This window comes from Phascolarctos cinereus, unplaced genomic scaffold (assembly GCF_003287225.1).
Source record: "Phascolarctos cinereus isolate Bilbo 61053 unplaced genomic scaffold, phaCin_HiC Scaffold_5;HRSCAF=322, whole genome shotgun sequence".
Taxonomy (NCBI): domain Eukaryota; kingdom Metazoa; phylum Chordata; class Mammalia; order Diprotodontia; family Phascolarctidae; genus Phascolarctos; species Phascolarctos cinereus.
The window spans coordinates 139,962,203-139,982,685 of NW_027555958.1; the positions used below are offsets into that span (position 1 = coordinate 139,962,203).

Consider the following 20,483-nt stretch of genomic DNA (forward strand, 5'->3'; position numbering starts at 1 on the left):
TAGCTAAGGAACAAAGCAAAATTAGTTAGGATTGAACTCATAGCTTTGGCTACATTCCATATTCTGGCCACCTTGGACTGGAAACAAAGTAAACTAGCAATATAAAATTTCAGATCATGTTTTAAAATTTTTTGTTAGGTTCACAAATAGTTTGTTGTTGCAAATGGACTAGGTACATAGTCAGGAAAAATCTGGGTTCATATCCTGATTTTCACTCTTAAACCAGCTCTTGGACAAGTCACAATTTCTGTCTGCCTCAGACTACTCCCTATGATGGGTTGCTGCCTAAATTGGATGTTATAGCTGCATTGGAATTGGAATCCAAAAAATCACAAGGGCCAAAAACAACCATTCAGTACTTTTTTTTTTTAATTCCGGGGATTTATTTATTTATATAGCTGGAGAAAGTGGGCAAAGGCTTAAATTGAAATCTTTAAAATTTAAAACTTTAAAATGAAATCTCCTTCTTAGGCCATTGAGACTCATTTAATCCGGAAATCCAGCGGTGGTCTGACCTACATTGCAGAGTGGAAAGGTGGCCTTTTGGAACACAAAATGGGTCATCTGACTTGTTTTGCTGGAGGCATGTTTGCGCTTGGTGCAGCCTGTGCTTCTCCAGAGCTAACGCAGCATCACATTGAACTTGGTGCTGAAATAGCCCGCACATGTTATGAATCATATAACCGCACTGGTAAGTACCATGTTTCTCTTTCTTTGAATTCCTCTTACATGGCTTTGCTTAAGTATAGAAAAATTAACTGTTTCATTTTTAAGTATACTCACAGACCTTTTAAGTGTTCTAAATCAGACTTTAGAGCTTCAAAGACCTTTGATTTCTTAGGTCTATGTACTCACTCGCTCCCTCCATTGATGTAGATCTAAACCCATCCCTGCCTTAGTAGGCAATCTTTGTGGGCTGCTCTGACAGAAAAGAAAAATCATTAGAAGGGCAAATTCCAGGTAATGAGCTTCTCTGTATTTAGCTCATTTGATCTTGAACAACATACATACTGGACCCAGACTGAAAAGCCTTTCTAGCTTAGCTTTGGTCATACTTTTTTTCACTGAAAGAGAACAGCCTTTGAGAAGAACCCAGGTCTCTTCCAAACAATGACAGCATCAGAGTAGGACTTCAGCAGAGGTTCTAAGTTATGCTCCCTAAATATGTCAACACCATTAAGTATGAAAGATAGATAACTGAATAGTTAATTATATAATACTTTCTTTTTTTTTAATTTTAATATTAAGAACTATCACATGTCACATTTGATACTAGGTTAATAAATGTTGCAGTCTTCCATTCATCTCCATAAACTTTTCATGTCATACTTTTATAGCGTACAAAGCACATTCCTCAGGACAATCCCATGGGGGAAATATAAATATTATTAAGCTTATTTTGTGGGTGGGGAAACTGAGCCTTAAAGAAGTTAAGTGCCTTGTGCCCATAGCCATTTGTTGGTCAGTGACAAAACTTGGCCTCAAATCTAGGTTTTCTGATTGCAAGTTCAATGCTCTTCCCACTAAGCCAAGCAGCCTCTTCTTCATGGTTATTACTATCTTCTTTAGATACAGGAGAAATGAATTGCAGGCAAGAGAAATAATTTGCTTTGGTCACAATCAGTTAGAATTCTCAGCCTCCAAACTGATATTGACCTAACTAGGATACAATACTTCACATTACCTTGCATACAGACAGTAAATACTAATAAATGTATGATGAATGAATGAGTGGAAAGTGAATTGTGTTTGGGGTTTGGGAGGTTTTTTGCCATTTTCTAAAATACACTTACGACCAACTTCACTTAGGGCATATAATCAATATTAAGTATTAAGTGGAATTGTGTATATCTGAGTAGTTTCAGAGTATTCAACTTGCTATCTTTCTCTTGATTATAGCCAAAAAAATCTCTGAGATCATTTAAATTGTAAAAGTAAAATCCAATGTATTAGCTAACCATTGCTGTTTTCATTTGTGTTCTTTAGCAATGAAACTTGGACCAGAAGCTTTCAGATTTGATGGTGGAGTGGAAGCTATTGCTACAAGGCAGAGTGAAAAATATTACATCTTGAGACCTGAAGTGATTGAGACTTATATGTACATGTGGAGATTAACCCATGATCCAAAGTACAGAAAATGGGCCTGGGAAGCTGTTGAGGTACTGTCTTCATTTTAATTTCTGTATATTTATGTTATCTTTTGTGATTTTTTGTTATGAATTTGGCAAACATGAATATTTTTGTATACAGTGAACACGGAGAGGCTTACATATTAAACCATGAATTTCTTTTATTCTTATTTTGAAGTGTGTGTGTGTGTGTAATACATTTAGCATGGTAATACCAACATTGGCCTGCTTGCCTGTCTACAACTCTTCTGAATCTATCCTGAGTATTTTTTAAAATGTTCAGTTGACAGACTTTTTTTTTTGCATCATTATCATTACTTATCTACATTATTGTAGTCATTGTACATTCTCATGGGTCTGGTATTTTCACTGTCTCTGTTCATACAGGTTTTCCAAGTTGTATATTTTTGTTTTTAAAGCATAAACATGTCAGGAAATACTAAGGAATTTTAAGGATCTTACCTGGTGCCTTATCTACTTTTTCTCCCAATTTCACTTTAAAATATTCTCAGCAGTAAAGGTATCAAACTCAAACAGAAACATGGGGCCCTAAACTATACTTAAGAATCTCTGAGGGCTGCATATTCATTTAGAAAATCATATATTTACATTATCTATGTTTTATTGTACCTCAATTAATTTTGTTCAATATTTCTCATTTATATTTTAATCTTATTTGAGCCATACTTGGGAATGTTGTGGTTAATCTGTAGATTAGGTACTTGGTTTTTCATGCACATGAAAAAGTGAAAAAAAATGTTTTTTTTAATTCTGTAGTGTCCAGTGACCCAAGACCCCCCCACATGATGCCACTTTTTCTTTTTCCATCAGCAAATCAAGGATTTAGCATTCTTGTTTTGTCTGTAGATTTTTCCTGCTACCATCTACATAAGGCTCACTGTCATGCAAACTTTCTTAAATTTATGATGTTGGGGTTTTTTTTCAAAAGATTTACTACTAAGCAGCTAGATAACATAGAAATAGAGAGCTGAAAACTTAGAATCAGGAAGACCTGAGTTCAAATTTGGCCTCAAACATCTAACTAGCTATGACTTGGGCCTCTTTCAACTCAGGTTCCTTATCTGTAAAATAGAGATAATTATAGTACTTAGCTTACAGAGTTGTTGTAAGAATCAAATGAGATAACAAATGTACAAACCTTCAAGTATCATATAGTTGCTAGCTATTAGTAGTGTTATATGTATGAGGGAAAGAGGTTTTTAGTAAATTAAAGGTTTACAAGTTATAGCTGCCTTATGAGTTAACCTTAGTCCTAAATGCCAACTACAGACAGCTCTACCTATTCTTTTAGCTCTTATCTTCTTTCCATATTGATCCCATTCTATTAGGTATATGAGTTCTTGCTCTTCTAGCTAGGGAACTCATTTAATAAAACCAGCTCAGTCTTCCAGAATCTACTTCCCCCAACCCTGGGTTCCGGAGGGTAGGAAGCCAGGCCAGTACAGATGTTCTACATATACCTTTCTGAAGGGCTCTAGACCTAATGCCCTGGTTTGGCAACATATGTCTTTCCACATACTCTTTGGCCATGGATCTAAGGAAATAATGCCGTGTACTATGACTTTTTATAGAAAAAAATTTTTTTTAATTTCTTCATTTAGTCTCTCAAGCTTTCTTATTCTGTGCTTCAGGTCTTTAAGCTCCCTTCTAAAGATCTCAGTGTTGTTGTTCAGTTGTTTCCATCTTGTCCAACTCTTTATGACCCCATATAGAGTTTTCTTGGCATGGATACCGGAATGGTTTGCCTTTTCCTTCTCCAGCTTATTTAACAGATGAGGAAATTGAGGCACACAGAGTTAAATGACTTGCCCAGGGTCACACAGCTGTTAAGTGTTTGAGGTCAGATTTGAACTCAAATCTTCTTGACTCCAGGTCTGCTGCTCTATCCACTAAGCCACCTAGCTGTCCTAAAGGCCTCAGCTCTAAAAGTTCTTCTTTCCTCCTCCACCCACCCTCTCTATTTCTGATAGGATTGCCTAGTGCAAATACCTTAACCACTTATAATGGGTAGCTCTGCCTTTCATGGTTATGCTGCTTCATCTACCATCTGATATTTGGGTCTTTACCCAGAATCATAAAGCTAGGCCTTCCTGGTCATGTCCCCCCTGACTTAGCTAAGCTGCTCTTTTAGAAGGTCTTCTAGGTTAACTTTTGGTCCTTATTTCTTATCCTGCACCCAAGTTACCCTCCTCCTGCTCAATTCTCATAGGCTTAGTTGAGATGACAGATATGACCTGGAGCCAATGACTACTGAATACCTGTTCCAGGCCCAACTGTCCACTCTAACTCCTCTCTCTTTTTCTCAGGGACTTCACATGTCTCATGTCCTCCCTCCATCTCCCCAATAAGTAATGTTGTTTTTTAAAAATTGTTTTAACCCTTAGTAGCCATTAATATTCCTTCTCTGCTCTTTCTCCCCACACTTAAAAAAAAATTCAGTAAATATTTAATAAACACTATGTTCCAGCCACTGTGCTAAGCACTGGGGATAAAAATAAGAAAAAGTTGACGGTCCCTGCCCTCAAAGAACATATGGTCTAATAAGAGGAGACAACACACAAAAGGAAACTAAAAACCAGGATGGGGGTAGGGGAGTTCATCATGGGAAGTGTTATCCGTGAAGTCAAAGCAAGCCCAGAAGAGTTGCTGAAAGAAAATGGAGTTACCAAGGAAGGTTGTGAGCCCTTTCTAAAGGAAGGCTTTGGGAAGAGTTTAGCACTCTTCCCTTCAATCAAAGGGGAAAGGCAACTGAGGCAGAGTTGAGAAGCTATAGAGTATCCAAACCTGAATCATTCTTCATAGTCATGAGATTTCAAATGATCAGCTTGTCCTGAGGAGGAAGGCATATCGTTCCCTGAGTTGAAACCAAGAAGAGCTGCTTTCTCCACTGCACCCAAAAAAAAAAATCAGAGTCTTGCAAAATACCTAGCAGAGTTAAGAGCAACAGCTAAGCATTGGTTTCTTCAGATTATGCCGCCAGTTATTTCTCCAATGTCTGTTTTTAGATCTTTTGACACTCAGACTGTGGGCCTGATAAACTCCTAGTCCTTAGGTTTTTATAGTAACAGAAGTGATGGCTTAAATTCACCCAAAGATTTTCAAGAAGGAAACCATTAATCCTGAAGCATCTTCCTCAGTGGTGTAAATATCCTGATTTCCTTTACAGATTCCCTTTAAAGTAATAAACCTCATTCATCAAGGGATCCAACGGTATTTTTCCCCTGTCCTTTAGCATTAGTGTATGAAAAAATGCCTAGACTGGTAGATTAAGAGATTGAGATCTGGAAGGCACCTAAGAAGTCATCTCGTCCAATCCCCTTGTTTTACAGATGAAAGAACTAAGGCACAGAAAAGTGAAGTCACTTGTCTATGGTCACACAGGTAGTGTCAGAACTGGGATTTGACCCTAGGTTGTACAACTTCAAATCCCACACTCTTTTCAAATGCAGTTCTTGCTGCCTTATTTCTATACCATTCTTTACTATGTAGGGTATTGGGTAACCCAAATAAGAATTTATGGCTACCTATGTTTCTTCACAAATCAATAGCATCAGGATCTTTTCAGATGGGAGTTTCACTCCTAGTTTAAAAAAAGAAAAGAAAAACAACATTTGTGTTTGGCAACTGTAACTGGCATTAGCATGACACTCTTTCTTCCCTGGGACAGTTTTCTCCAAACAAATCATCTTCCATATTAGGACGTTTTTATTCTCCTTATAACTAGTTCTATAGATTGGACATGCATATCTGAAATAAAAGATAGGTATTATGAACAAACTGAAAATGAATATAACTTGACCTAAGACCACCAAAACAAAATACGATTTTTATGTTTTTATGATTTTTAAAGTTTTCTGCCTCCTGATTGAAAGTATTGATGTTTTAGTGTTGTCCTTCTGCCATATTTTAAGAATTAAAACCAGATTACTGATGTCACAGTCTGTGTACAATGAAAATGTTTTATTCAACTGTGAAATTAAGATGATATGCTGGATTCCAGGCTTAGAGTCTCTTGTATAAATACAAACATGTCTGCTTAACTGCCAAGGAAATATCAGGGGGGAAAAGAAACATAGTCACCAGACAAAGCAATGTGACTGATGAAAATCTTAGTGAGCTTTAGTCTCACACCCAAATTTTATATCCTCCAAACTCCTATTTCCAGAACCTTCACTATAACTAGATGGTTTTCATTCCCATAAGCTGCTACATCCCCACCCCTCACTCTATACCTCCCACCTTTAAGCAGCCATGAGTTCACCTGCAATCACTATTGAGTAATGAGGACAAGACTACAATTACAATGCTCATTGAACTGTCCAGTAAAATCTTTGCTTCTTTCAATTCTGTTATCAGCATTAGTAGGCATTGTTCCAAGAACACATCAGAAATTGAAGTCCTTTTTTCTGGATACTGGCCTATTCTCTGGTCTGTTCTGTCCAGGGCTTGCTTACCATTGTCTAATAATAATTATAATAGATAATAATGTTCAAATCTAACCTCAAAAAACTACTGTGTAACCATAGGCAATCCTTATTAACCTCTGCTTGTCTCAGCTTCCTCATCTGCAAAATAGGAATAATCTTATCACCTACTTCCCAGGGTTATTGTGAGGATCATGAGATAATAATTATAGAGCACTTAGCACAGTGCTGGCACACAGTAAATGCTATATAAATGCTGGCTGTTATTAATATTGTAGATTCCATCTGCAGATTATCTCAGAGAAAAGAGGAACTAGAAAATAATTAATCCTTAAATTAAATTGAGAAGTGGAGTGGGATGGTGGACTCTCTACTTAGCCTCAAAGCCAACAAGACCTGGGTTCAACTCCTGACTCTGCTGATGTGACTCTGGGCAAGTTCCTTAATCTCTCAGTGATCTGTGCACTTCTGTAAGACTATATTTTGAGAGAAAAAAATATCAGCCTAAATTGGCAGAAAATTCTCTCAATTGGGAAATCGCAATTCCAGTTCACATCCCTAAAATTAAGTATTAGAAAAGTTATTACTTTTTGCAAATGGCACTTCTGTTTATTGGTGTGAGGTGTTCTAGTTATTTGTCAGTCAGCTTTTCCTGTTTATGATTGGCAGTGTTATAAGTTTTTATAAGTTCATCTAATGGATCCAGCTAGTTTAGATATTTGTGGGACTCTGGATTCTTTATGTCTATAAAGATCAAACTTTTCATCTCTCATTTACAATTACCTTTCTGCTTCCATACTGTTGACTGGCCTATGTAGATGAGCAGAGTTTCATAGTCAAGATTGGCAATGATTAAGGCATTGTCACAAATTAGGAGCTTTATAATAGAGTGAGCAATTCCAAAACAAAGGAACTGTATAGAGAGAAATGGGTGTGTGTATACACACACACACACACACACACACACACACATGAAATTTTGGAACTTGGAGAGAAGAGATTATATAATCTCCTTATTTTCCAAAGGTGGAAACTGAAGCCCAGTGGGGTTATCTGACTTGTTGATGTGGAAGAAAAATCAAACTGGGACTAACAGTAATCTCTTCTCTTATATAGCTCTTTTAGTCGTACAAATCACTTTTCTCACAGCATTCCTATGAGGTAGATAGCTCAAGTATTATAATCACTTTATATGTGGAGAAACTGAGGTTTAGTTGACTTAATAGTAACTTATACAGTGCTTTAAGGTTTTCAAAACTTGGACAATTTACTTTTTGTCCTGTGCAGTTTTCATTTTATGGTTTCTTGAAATATAGCTCTGAACAAAGAGGCTTTAATAAAAGCCTGTTGTGTTTCAAATGGAGCTACTTGACTAACCTTTAAACCCAAATCTCTCTGACTTTTATTGAATGGCCAATAACATTTCCAGCCCCAAGCCTCTGTGGCTCATTGTTTAGGTTTTGATGGCTTAGAATGAGTATAAATAGCAATTATTTTCTGTCCTGGTCAGAAACTCTGAGGATCTTCCCCTCCCAGATTGATATTTTTGTGACGGTAAGTTGGGCCATCTTTGGTCTCAATTCTTACCTGGACTTTAGTCATTGAATGGGTGTTGCCTCCTGAAAAAAAAAAAAGACCTTAATTTAAAAAGGCCAAGGTCACTTATTGCATCCTGGGCCATCACGACTTGTCTTGACATTTGTCTTGCCCCTGAATTTTGATTTTGACTGGAGGAGAGAGTGAGGCTAATGACTTTTCACAGCTCCTATTCTAATCCAATTCACACACAAGTGAAGACATCACCCTGACAATATCATTGGTCCTCTTTGAGAACATAGAATAAGCAATAGTAACAATAGCAGCAATAAAACCACACTACAAGTAGCAAAGGTAGAGTTTTAACTTATGCCTTCTGAATTCTATTGCAGCAGTCTTTCTACCACTATACTACACTCACTCCCCCTAAGCATGTAAGTCTACAGAACCAGAATTTTTATTGTTTGGTATCTTTTATTTGTGTAAGAAATCTATGTCCTACATACCTAGATATAGTGAAAATGAATCCACACAGCTTAATGATAGTGGTTTTAATCCTGAGAAATGCCATCCTGAGAATGTTCCTTCAATTTGTAGGCCAATCCCTAAGTACACTTCTTACATAGGATGAGACACATTGTCACATTTTGAGCTAGACTTCTAAAGCTGCTTAGCTTTTTTTGGTTTGCGTTTTTAAATTCTTATTGAAAACTTGGTGATAAGAGATTCTCATTCCACTTGAATTGTAATTAGATTTGGATCTGGGAAGCTAATAATAAAAATTAATGAAGGTTCATTTGCTTAAATGTGAGTGATTTTTTTTTCTCTTTCAAATGTAGGCACTGGAAAAACACTGCCGGGTAGATGGAGGCTATTCTGGCCTCAGGGACGTTTATCTAAAGCAAGAGAGTTATGATGATGTGCAGCAGAGTTTCTTCTTGGCAGAGACTCTGAAGTAAGTAAAATACATTCCAAAGTTAATATAATTTGTAAATATAAGTTAGCTTGACAAGTCATCTTTATAGATACTTATTTATCATTAAGAAAGGTAAAGCATGGTATGATTGCAATAGTATGGCTTTCTTATTAATGGCAAAGGCTACTATTTTAAACTTAACAAAATGAATTTAAATTGATTTTTAGAAAATTCTGTATTCCTATTAAAAGATGTAATGTGTTGACAGTTTTATCTGGAGTGTGAATCAGTTGGGGAATCCAGTTTATAGTGGTTAATATTACAGCTTCTCTGCCCATTCTTTCCTCCTTACCAACCCATTACTTTTGATATAGGCTCCAGGGAATTCACCAGGAAACCCTAATCTACATAGAAACTGCTACATGTATATTATGTCTTGCCACTGTTCTGTTTGGAATCTGAGTTCATTAATTCTGGAAACATTCATTAATTAATTCTAGTTGTTACTTATCCCGTTTCTCTAACCTATCCCTCCAACCTACCTCCCAGACTCCTGTTTCTCTAAATAAATTCCTGCCATCCAAAATTACCACCATAGCTATAAATATTACTTAACTCCTCTGCCACTTTTTCCTGTTCTCCTAACTCTCTCCAGCTAAGCTTTACCCTTCTCTGGTCTTGATTCCCCTGTATCTATTCTCCTGCTCTCCTTGTCCACTATGCCCTTTAGAAGACCCATTCTAGGATAGTTAAAAAATTTACCCTGACATCCTTCATATTTTCTTCTGTCACTCCAACCATATCACATTAAAACTGAAACACGGTCTTTCTTTGGGAACATAGCATCTCCCACAATTCAAGTTAAAATAACACATTACAATAACTATTTATCCTGTCACTCTCCCCAACTTAATAGACTAGGAAGAGTGGATATGCTTTTAGTTCCTCATAGAATTTATTCTGCCACTCAAAAACCTTCTCAATTGTGTTCTTGCCATCTAAGTATACTACCCAATTTTGTCACTGTCATATCCTGATCTCCAAGGCACACTATCAGTATTCATCAATTATTTTGTGATATGGTTCTTCCTCATCCCAATCCTTAATGACTTGATTATCAACTTCATGATATCCTTTGATCTCAGAAGTCCTCATCCTCCTTGATTCTTGTACACTCTATTTTTGCTAGCGATCAGCTAGCTGTTCCTTCTGTCTTCTTTACTGACTCTTCTTTCTCTTTATGACTCTCAAATGCCAGAATCAAACCCCCTTCCCCCAAGGAGTCTGTCCTCTGCTCTCCTCTGTATAAGTGTACTCTTCCTTTTTCAATCTCATCTGCTTGCATGGTTCTAGATCTCATCACTATGCAAATGATAAAAAACAAGATTTCTATCCTCAGGATCTTCCCTTGAGCTCCAAACTTGAGTTTTCATCTGCTTTTAGATATCTTACACTAGAAGTTCTACTGGCACCTCAGATTCACTGTGTCCAAATCAGAATTAATCATCTTTCTCTAAATAGCTTCCTTCTCCTTAGCTTCCCTGTTTCTGCCAAATATATCAGCATTATCCCAATCACCCATACTCATAATATTTGTATTGCCATTTTCTTATATTAGATTGTTAGCTCTTTGAGGGCAGAGTCTTTAGCATCACTTAAACTTTGTGCTGCCACAGTGCTCTGTATGCAGTGGCTACTTAAATATTTTTTATTTGGTTTTTAATAATCTCTTCCCTCTCCTCAGCACCTATATTCAACTTCAGTTTTGTTCAAAGTTCCCTCAGTTCTAAACTCTGAATATCTTTCACATTCTTTCTGTTTCTAATGCCTATGCTTTATTTTAAATCTTCATTATTTCTCAGCTGTGCTATTGTATTAGCCTTCTCAAGGGCTGCCCTTTCTACAATATCTATCCTCCAAACTAGCGTCAGAAGAATCTTCCTAATACACAGCTCTGATTTTGTCATTCCCATGTTCTGAAAAAATGTACTGTTAAATATCATCCAGACTCATTAACTTATTCAAAGCATCCTTTCTAGCATTATCTTATGCCATTTCCTGTCATGCACTCAGATTTCCTGCCTCTTTGGCTTTACTCAGACTATCCCTGAGGCATGGCATGTACTCTTCTCTTTATGATTCAATGCAAGTGATGCCTCCTTTATGAGACTCCCCAGGTCCTACATAACATATCTATTCTCCAGTCCCTTATAGCATTTATCACATACTTAACATATTTATTTGTGTATCTACCCTAATTATTTGCTGAATTATAAGCTTATTGGGGTCAGGGACCATTTCTTATTTGCATTCATGTATTCCCAGTGCTTTTGCACATAGTCAACAATAAATGCTTAAAGGGAATTGGAGCAAGTTGGAGTTAAGATCTAGTCATCATTATCTTGAATGTGTAGCCCAGTGCCCCATAGCACACGCAGTCCAAAGTTGGCTAGTTGGTGAAACCTGGTAATTAATAATCCAACAAAGGGTAATTTAGCTTTCCAGTATCTAGATAAAGTCAAGGAGGATTATAGACCTGCAGAATATGATAAATTCCATCCAGAATAGCCACATTAAACCTTTTCAGTGGTTTAGAACAACATGCCCATATATACAAACACACATGAGCCAAACTGTTCTCAAAAATTAGCCAATAAAAAGTAATGAAAGCTATGCCAGATAAACTTCTATAATAAAGCTGAGCTAAGGCAGGTGGCTATTTTAAGTGAGTCCTCTTAAAATTGCTATATATGTCTTGGTGGAGTCACTACACAGTCTATCATTTGGCTGAGGAATGATTACACTCTACTGAACTGATTTCAACTTACCAAACAAATAAGAAAAATTTAACTTGATAAGCAGACCAGAATACTTATGCAATCCAGTTGGCACATCCTTTTCCCAACAGGAAAATTGTTATTTATTTGGGAGTAGGAAATTATACCAAAAATGCAAAGAAACAGCATCTCACAACCAGTACATAAGGACAAGGAAAATGTTGGCTTGTAGCCTACAGTCAACTGCCATGGATTTCCACCACAGGATAATGATTGGAGTTAAGCATATAAGGAACAATGTCAGAATCATGCTGACTCTGGTAATTATTATACCAGTTGCATAGTTCTGCTTATTCAAAATGCATAGGAGAGTTATTTAAGTGTTCTTCAGGAATGATAATCTGAAGTTGGATCAAGTATTTAAGATTGTGATACCAGCCCATGGCAGTATTAGTATACTCTGCTGTTCTTATATCTTGTACAAATTGTGTGGGATTCCTATGGGTTCTTGTCTAAGAGACTTAAATTACTGGGAAGTGTAGGTAGGGGAATCCATGTTTGTGTTTGTCCCAAGAATGAATGAAAGAATCAATCAATTAAAAAACATTTATTAAATGCCTGCTATTTGCCAGACCCCTTACTGGGTGCTAGGGCCACAAATACAAAGATGAGACAGTCCCTGACCTCAAGGAGTTCACATTCTAATAAGAAGAGATAACGTAAAGATACATATAGGGAAATAGTGGCCAAAAAAGGGAGTTTTGGTCTGAGAAATCACAGGGATATTGAATGGACCCATAAGGCATTTGATGGTCAAATCCTTTGCTGTAGCAATGGTAGCATTGATTTGATTACAGTTCCCAAAACAAGAAGCGGAAAGTTGCTGAAAAGGAAAGGGAAGATAGCTATATGTACAAAACAGGATAAAAAATGGCAAAAATGCCCCAACTAGTCCCAGATTTTTTGGTGTGTTATCTGGACAGGGTATGAGGCATGATCTAGGTAGGACTGGTTAGATCTGGTATGTTAGCTAAGCTTGTACTCACTTATTACCAATCAGGACACTTCTGCCCCAGGTTGATGAGGCGTGCTCTCTGGAGATTGCAAGATAATGGTTTTTTACCAGAGAGCAATGTTCATTTTTTTCATCTTGCCCTTTGATTTGGGAGTCTATCTTATTTTAAGTCTTGTAGTCCTTTAATCATTCACTACAACCAACAGTATTTGAAATGCCAGTAACCCTATTTTGCAGCGAGACAAATAAATCTAGTCATTAATCAAAGTCCTGCTGTCATCTCTGGCTCCCTGGGAGAGAGAGAGATGCTATGCTACAAGTCATGGAACCAAGAAAGGGACATGCAGAATTCAAAAGTCTGTGCAAGAAACCTAAGAGTAGAGTAGGGGGCTCTTCCTTCCTCACTTAATCAGCCCTAACACCCAAGAAAAGATGAAGAAATCTGACAGAAAGGCAAGGTGTGAGCAACATACCCATTTATTTTTTGGACACCTCCTTAGGATGAGCTAGTGCTTGTGAATTCCCTAGAAGGTGATATTTCTTTCTTGATGTGTTTTTAAAAAAACTACTAGATTTCTGGAAATTTTATCACAAGTAGTATAACCATTCCAGCAACAATTTAGAGATACCAAAGCCCTTGTTAACAAAATGGAATTATTAAAATCAAAAAATAACATTTTAGATTCCGTTAATGATAAATGAAAATTTCACTTTGATTCATTTGGGTTGTGTAAGTCAGTGATTGATTATGAATCTTCTCAATCTGAGGAAAACAGGGAAAAATTAATTATTAACATTTTGGATAAATTTCTTCAGTCTTCAGAGGGGAAAGTACCAAGCCAAGTTTCAAGTCCCAAATTCTCTTTCTCCCTGCCTCCCCTAACCCCTCCTTGAAAAGGCAAGCAATTTGTTATAGATTATACACGTGCAGTCATGCAAAACATTTTTCCATATTATTGTCTTTGTTGAGTCATTTTTCAGTGGGGTCTGACACTTCATGACCCCATCTGGGGTTTTCTTGGCAAAGATAATTGGAGTGGCTTGCCATTTCCTTCTCCAGCTCATTTGACAGATAAGGAAACAGAGGCAAACAGGGTTAAGTGACTCGCCCAAGGTCACACAGCTATTGTCTAATGCCAGATGTGAATTCAGGAAGATGAGTCTACCTGACTCTAGGTTCTACACTCTATCCACTGTGCCACCTAGCTGCCCTATTTGCATATTAGCCTTGTTGCAAAGGAAAATAGATTAAAAAATTTTAAAGTGTAACATTCAGACTCCATCAGTTCTTCTGTGGAGGTGGATATCATTTTTCATCCTAAGTCTTTCAATATTGTCCTGGATCCTTGTATTGCTAAAAATAGCTGTTATTCACAGCTGATTATTGTACAATATTGCTGTTACTGTGTACAATGCTCTCCAGGTTCTTCTCATTTCACTTTGCATCAGTTCATATAAGTTTTCCCAGGCTTTTCTGAAACTATCCTGCTCATCATTTCTTATAGTACAATAGTATTCCATCACAATAACTTGTTCAGCCATTCCCCAAAATCTCTTTGGGATACAAATCTAGTAGTAGTATTACTGGGTCAAACAGTATGCATAGTTTTATATCCCTTTGGGCATACTTCCAAATTGCCCTTAAATGGTTGGATCAGTTCACAACTCCACAGCAGTGCATTTGTGTCCCTTTTTTTTCTCATATCCCTACTAACACTTGTCATTTTCCTTTTTTCTCACATTACCCAATCTGATAGGTGTGAGGTGGTACCACACAGCTGTTTTAATATGCATTTCTCTAACTAGTAGTGATTTAGAGCATTTTTTCATATGCCTACAGATAACTTTGTTTTTTCTTCTGAAAACTGCCTGTTCATATCCTCTGATCATTTATCAATTGGAGAATAACTTGTATTCTTATAAATTTGACTCAGTTTGCTATATATTAGAGAAATGAGGCCTTTGTCAGAGAAACTTGCTGTAAAAAAATTTTCCCAATGTTCTGCTTTCCTTCTAATCTTGGCCACATTGCTTTATTTGTGCAAATACTTTCTAATTTAATGTAATCAAAATTATCTTCTTATATTCCATAATGCTTTCAGTCTCATGTTTGGTCATAAGTTCTTTCCTTATCCATAGATCTGACAGGTAAAATATCCCATGTTCCCCTAATTTACTCACCATTTGTCTAAATCATGTACCCATTTTGACCTTATCTTAGTATGTGGTGTGAGATGTACCTAGTTTCTGCCAAGCTGCTTTCTAGTTTCCCCAGCAATTTTTGTCAAATAGTAAGTTCTTATTCTAAAAACTTGAATCTTTGCATTTATCAAATATTAGGTTACTATGGTCACTTATTACTGTGTATTGTGTACCTTATCTATTCTATTGATTCAACACTGCATTTCTTAGCCAGTACCAGGTTGTTTTGATGATTACCGCTTTGCAATACAATTTGAGATCTGGTACTGCTAGACCATCTTCCTTCAAATTTTTTTTTCCATTGATTCCTTAATATTCTTGACCTTTTGTTCTTCTAGATGACTTTTTCTAGTTCTTTACAATAAATTTTTGGTAGTTTGGTATAATGCCAAACACAACATTTTAAAGAAAAATGAAATTTATACCTTAATTTTTTTTTGATCTCTGTCATAGTCCACTCATTTTTTTAATGTATGGAAAATGTGAATGGGATACTGTAATTCCTAGAAAGGTTTTATCCAATTATCTGAAGTTATTGAGCGTAGAAAATTAAACATGGCACTAAAATTTCCTTATATGATCAAATTTTATTTATGTGAGCATGATAGTCAGAAACCACATGGGTTTAAGGAATTGGGATTTTTGGATAGTTTTTGGTTATTTGCAGAAAAGGTTTATATTTTGGGAGTTTTGCAATGATTAGTCTTTTATAGAAATTGCTTAGTACTCTAACTTTACACTTTTTTTAATCCACTTACATGAACATTATTTCCTTACATCATGAATACAAAATGTTGGCGATAGCTTTAATTTTTATGTCACTTTAATTAGTTATTTCTTCTAATTTTTTCCGGGATCTTGTAGGGCAATGAGAAATAACAGTGCAATTGATTCAATATCTGCTTTTTTGTCTTTATTTTGTATTTACTTGTATATGAACATTTTTTTTGCCCTCAATAGAATGCAAACTCTTTGAGGGCAGGCACTATTCCATTTTTGTCCTTATATCCAATATCTAGCACAGTGCCTGGCTCATCAGAAGTCTGTAAAAAGGCTTATTAATTAATTGATTTGCTCTATTTACTACATGATGTGAACCGTCTAATGCAGTTCCAATACAACTGGGTTTCTCTTACCAGATATCTCTATTTGCTGTTTTCTGATGATGATCTCCTTCCACTGGAACATTGGATTTTTAACACTGAGGCTCATCTTCTACCAGTTCTCCGCAAGAATAATCAGGAGGTGGAAGAAAATCACAAATAAAAAAGATTCTGAACACATTGTTTTGCTGCATTCCTTTAATTTCCCTACACGCCTTGAGAGTGCCCTTTCTTTTATTCCAGGCACATTGCAAACTTTTATTATAATTGGTGTGGTTCTTCTGAGTTCTAAACAAATTGTTTTGCAGTCCATTATGTTTAGTAGGAAATATTTGTAATTGGACTTAAATTCTTTATCATGTCTTCAGTTCATCTAGCCAATTGAGCCACTCAAAAAGAAGGAAAAAAAAGAAATTTGCCATCTTTAGAATTTATGAGGCTGTTGAGTCACTTTTGCCAAGCTGAATAAGTGGGTCTTAAGGTTTAAGGTGACCTGTTTACTATAATTTTAATTTGACTGCAAAAATTTTTCCTCCTCTATGAGGAGATAATGTCTGCTTTAAGCTGTAATATTTTGCCATGTTGCAAAAAGCCATATAAATTAATTATTAAAACAGCTTTTTTTTTCTTTCCAATTTCATGTTAATCTAGTTTGTCTGTTCACCCAAGATGAATCGTGTAACTGTGACAGCCTCTGATGTAGGTCTATCATTATTTGGTAGAATACCTTTTAAAATACTTCACTCACATTATAATCTAAATAAAAATCAACAAAGCTATTATCATCCCATGTTGACCTAATTTTCCTTAGAGTTGCAGTAGATTTTACTGTAACTCAATTGCATTAGTGTTTTTAATTTGTGAATTTTCCTCAAATTTTGTTTTAAATGTACTGTATTTGTTGCCACCTGGATCATTTCTTCTGTTTTCCAATATATCATAGTATGCATTATAAGGACAGCTTAGTGTGAGCAAAATAAATGATTTTGCAAAAGTCTGCTATAACTGAATTATTCTTTTTAAAAGGGAATAGAAATAGAAAACTATTAGTTTTTGCTTTTGATGGCTATATGAAGAAATACGGTCATTTTAAAAATAGAACAAGTATTTCATGTGACTTTTTATTGTTGATTTCTTTGCAATTAATCTCTGTGATTGTATTTTTTTGCAAAATATTCCATTTACTCCAGATTATGAACGAAGCTCCATTCAAAAGTAGTAAATTATTTTAATGTAGATAATGTGAGTGTTGGGTTTCAGCATCATTAAAGAAGATCCTCATTCTAATATTTATTCCTGGTCAACTGACAGAAAATCCAAACAAGCAGCTCCAAAGGAGCCAAACCCTTCATAATATAGTATTTCAAACATCTCAACATATAGGTCCCAATTTACTGAAGCAATGTATATCTGTGCTAAAAACCATGTCCATATTTTCTTTCTGTTTTACTCTATTCAGTCTCCCAATGAACTCCAGAACTCCCAAACAAGCTGGCTGTATTCTTTTCCTTTGGGGAACTAAAGTACATGATATCAGCCAGCCCTTCTCTCAAATTTAAACAAGATAGATAGTAATAACAATAGATGTTCTATATCGATATACATATGTAGGTATATGATTGGAATATTAATGTATAGCTATGACCCTGAGGCGGTAATGTATTTCTTTGATCTGCAGTAATTTCTGCCAGGTCAACAAATATGTGCAATCATGTGTTTGTGTGCACACACACACTATTTAAAAAAAAATAGAATCCTTTACAGTAACAACTGTTATCTGCCCTGGTTAAGCAATAGGATATTTTGGTTGATCAATTATTTGAATTGGTAATAATACAATAAACATTTAGTTAGAGAACTTAACCAAATTAACATGATTAGATCAATTTTCAATTAGAATAAAGTAAAAATAGACTTTAATAATGATAATAATTAACCTTTCATGATTCAGAAAGTACCTCATGAAAAATATCATTTTTCATCTTGGCAATGGGCAAAATCCTAATTTAGATCTTACTGAAGGACAGATAACAGAGCTTACTTTATATGATGTTCCATAAAATGAATCCGATTGAGTTCTCTTAGATGTTGTTGGTCCATAGAAATTAAAATTTATATGTGTCATTCAGAAGAAACAGATTTCCCAGGACATGGATTTTTCCAACTGTGTTCTTACCTGGAACAAAGAGCCCTCTTTGAAGAAGGGGACAATTTTTTACCCTTTCCATTTCATTCTTCAAATCACACTGTGATATAATTTCATTGATAATATGATTCTTAAAAGAAAAAAATGAATTTTTGAATTGAGGGCACTTTTTTCTAGAAAAAGGAAAATAGTTTTGGTTTCACCATCTCTTTTAGTACCATATTGTTTTGTGTTCATCAGTGAAATGGTCAATATGATAATATCTACATACACTAAAGAACCATCAGTTTTTAGACAGCTAAATTTTCAATTCAGACTTGTCAAATATACCAGGACAAAGCCATGTGCTTTAAAAGAAAATGAATAAAGCCACTCATTTTCTCAGGTCTAATTAGACTTAATGGATTCAATTAATGTTTAATATTAAATGTTTCCAAAGACCTCCTTTATCTGAATCATCTTTATGTAGTCTACTATCTTTTTATATCTTCTACTTATGGATCAGATAGAAAATACATCAATAAATTATTATTTGTATAATAATGTGTTTCTTAAATCTGGAATAACTTCTAGGTAAAATTTTAACTCTTTTAATGAAGTAAATACACATATAATTTATTATGGAAAGTGGAGGTAAAAAAACAAAAGTCAAAAAAAAAAAAAGAAAGTGAAGGTAAGAGATAATGCATGTATTTTCTTTTTTTCTCCCAAGCCTTTAAGATAATATAGGCAGGACTGTTGCTGAAATTGGGCCTTATGTGTTCAGATTCTAATTTTCATGTTAGTTTCCATAGAATGAGGAAATTAAATAAATGTATTTTCTTGATTTCAAGTTTTGATTTGAAAGAGCACAAAGCAGATATATATTTCTGCAGCAGATAGTGTTTTAAATTCAGGTTGTATGTAAAAACTGCACTATAATATACCTTTTGTATCCTGGTGTAAGTAGACAAGAAGATTGTAACACATATTGCTCTGCCGATGGCAAGGTTAACCTTTTGTAAATTCTAGAACTTGGGTTTTTAAAAGAAATCCCCAAACACCAAAAATGTATACATGATAAGGGATTAATACATGTTATTGAAACTTAGCTGGTAATTCTTAGTTTTGAAAGTTTTAAATGACTCAGATCTTTATGTAGACATTGCCTTTCTTTCCTCTTCAGCATACCAATGCAGTTAAGTTTACATATGTTGACATTTTGAAAGAATAATTTAAACAGCACCCAAATTTTGTTGTCATGAAATGGATACAATTTGTGAAATTAATATTGCATTTATCTGTTGTCTGGCAAATCTACAATACCCAATGATGTCTGTGATGATTTCATCATGTGTTACCCATTTCTATGCATCAACTGTGTTTTGATTTGTATATAAATCCATTTAGTCTTTTTCCAAATTTATATAAATCTCTAATGATATGAAATACATAATAGATCAAGACATACTTTTTAAGAGCTATATTTGTAAAATTTCTCTATGGTGAATAAAGTCTTTTAATATATCTTTTCATTTGTTATCATTTTTCCTACTTTTAAGTAAGCAGCTCTTAACAGATTTTTGTTTGTTTCTAAGCGTATATCTATACTTGCAATCAGTAAACTGTAATCAGTTAAATCAAATTAAGCCATTCAGTGGTAGTGATTTCCATACTGTGGCCACTTTCTCTTATATTGCCTCATTGCTGTCTTTGTCTTTGATATGATTATTGTTTCTTTGAATTTTTCTATGCAACATTCATTCTTTACATTTATATTATTTATATCTATATAATTCTAGATGCTTTATTTAAATTTTCTTTTTTGGGGGAGGACAATTGGAGTTAAGTGACTTGCCCAGGGTCACACAGCTAGTAAGTGTCAAGTGTTTGGTCTGAGGCCAGATTTGAAGTCATGTCCTCCTGACTTCAGAGCCAGTGCTGCATCCACTGCGCCACCTAGCTGCCCCTAAATTTTCTTGATTATATGTATGTTTTATTGTGCTGTGATCATTAAAGGACATGTTTAATACATACACTTACTTTTCTACATCAGTATGACTCATTTATGCCCTAGCACATGGTTTATTTTAGTAAAGTTGTCATATAAGGTACAGAAATATACATACTCCTTAGGATTCTTCTTCAGTAATGACTAAGAGTTTATTTAACCCATCTAACATCTCAGAAATTCTGTTCAAGTCCTTAACTCCTTTGTTTATCATTTGTCTAGGT

At 35.2% G+C, this 20,483-nt stretch overlaps 1 protein-coding gene across 1 annotated transcript in view; it reads left to right on the forward strand.

The window, feature by feature from the left end:
* The window catches only part of MAN1A1 (mannosidase alpha class 1A member 1), a 173,135-nt gene extending 153,360 nt beyond the window's left edge, over window positions 1–19,775 (forward strand). The window contains exons 10-13 of the mRNA XM_020971639.2: window positions 472–691; window positions 1,987–2,159; window positions 8,950–9,065; window positions 16,160–19,775. Of these exons, the coding sequence (XP_020827298.1) occupies window positions 472–691; window positions 1,987–2,159; window positions 8,950–9,065; window positions 16,160–16,286 (636 nt within the window). The 3' untranslated portion in view covers window positions 16,287–19,775. The remainder of the gene's footprint in view (window positions 1–471; window positions 692–1,986; window positions 2,160–8,949; window positions 9,066–16,159) is intronic.
* Window positions 19,776–20,483: the final 708 nt, after the last annotated feature.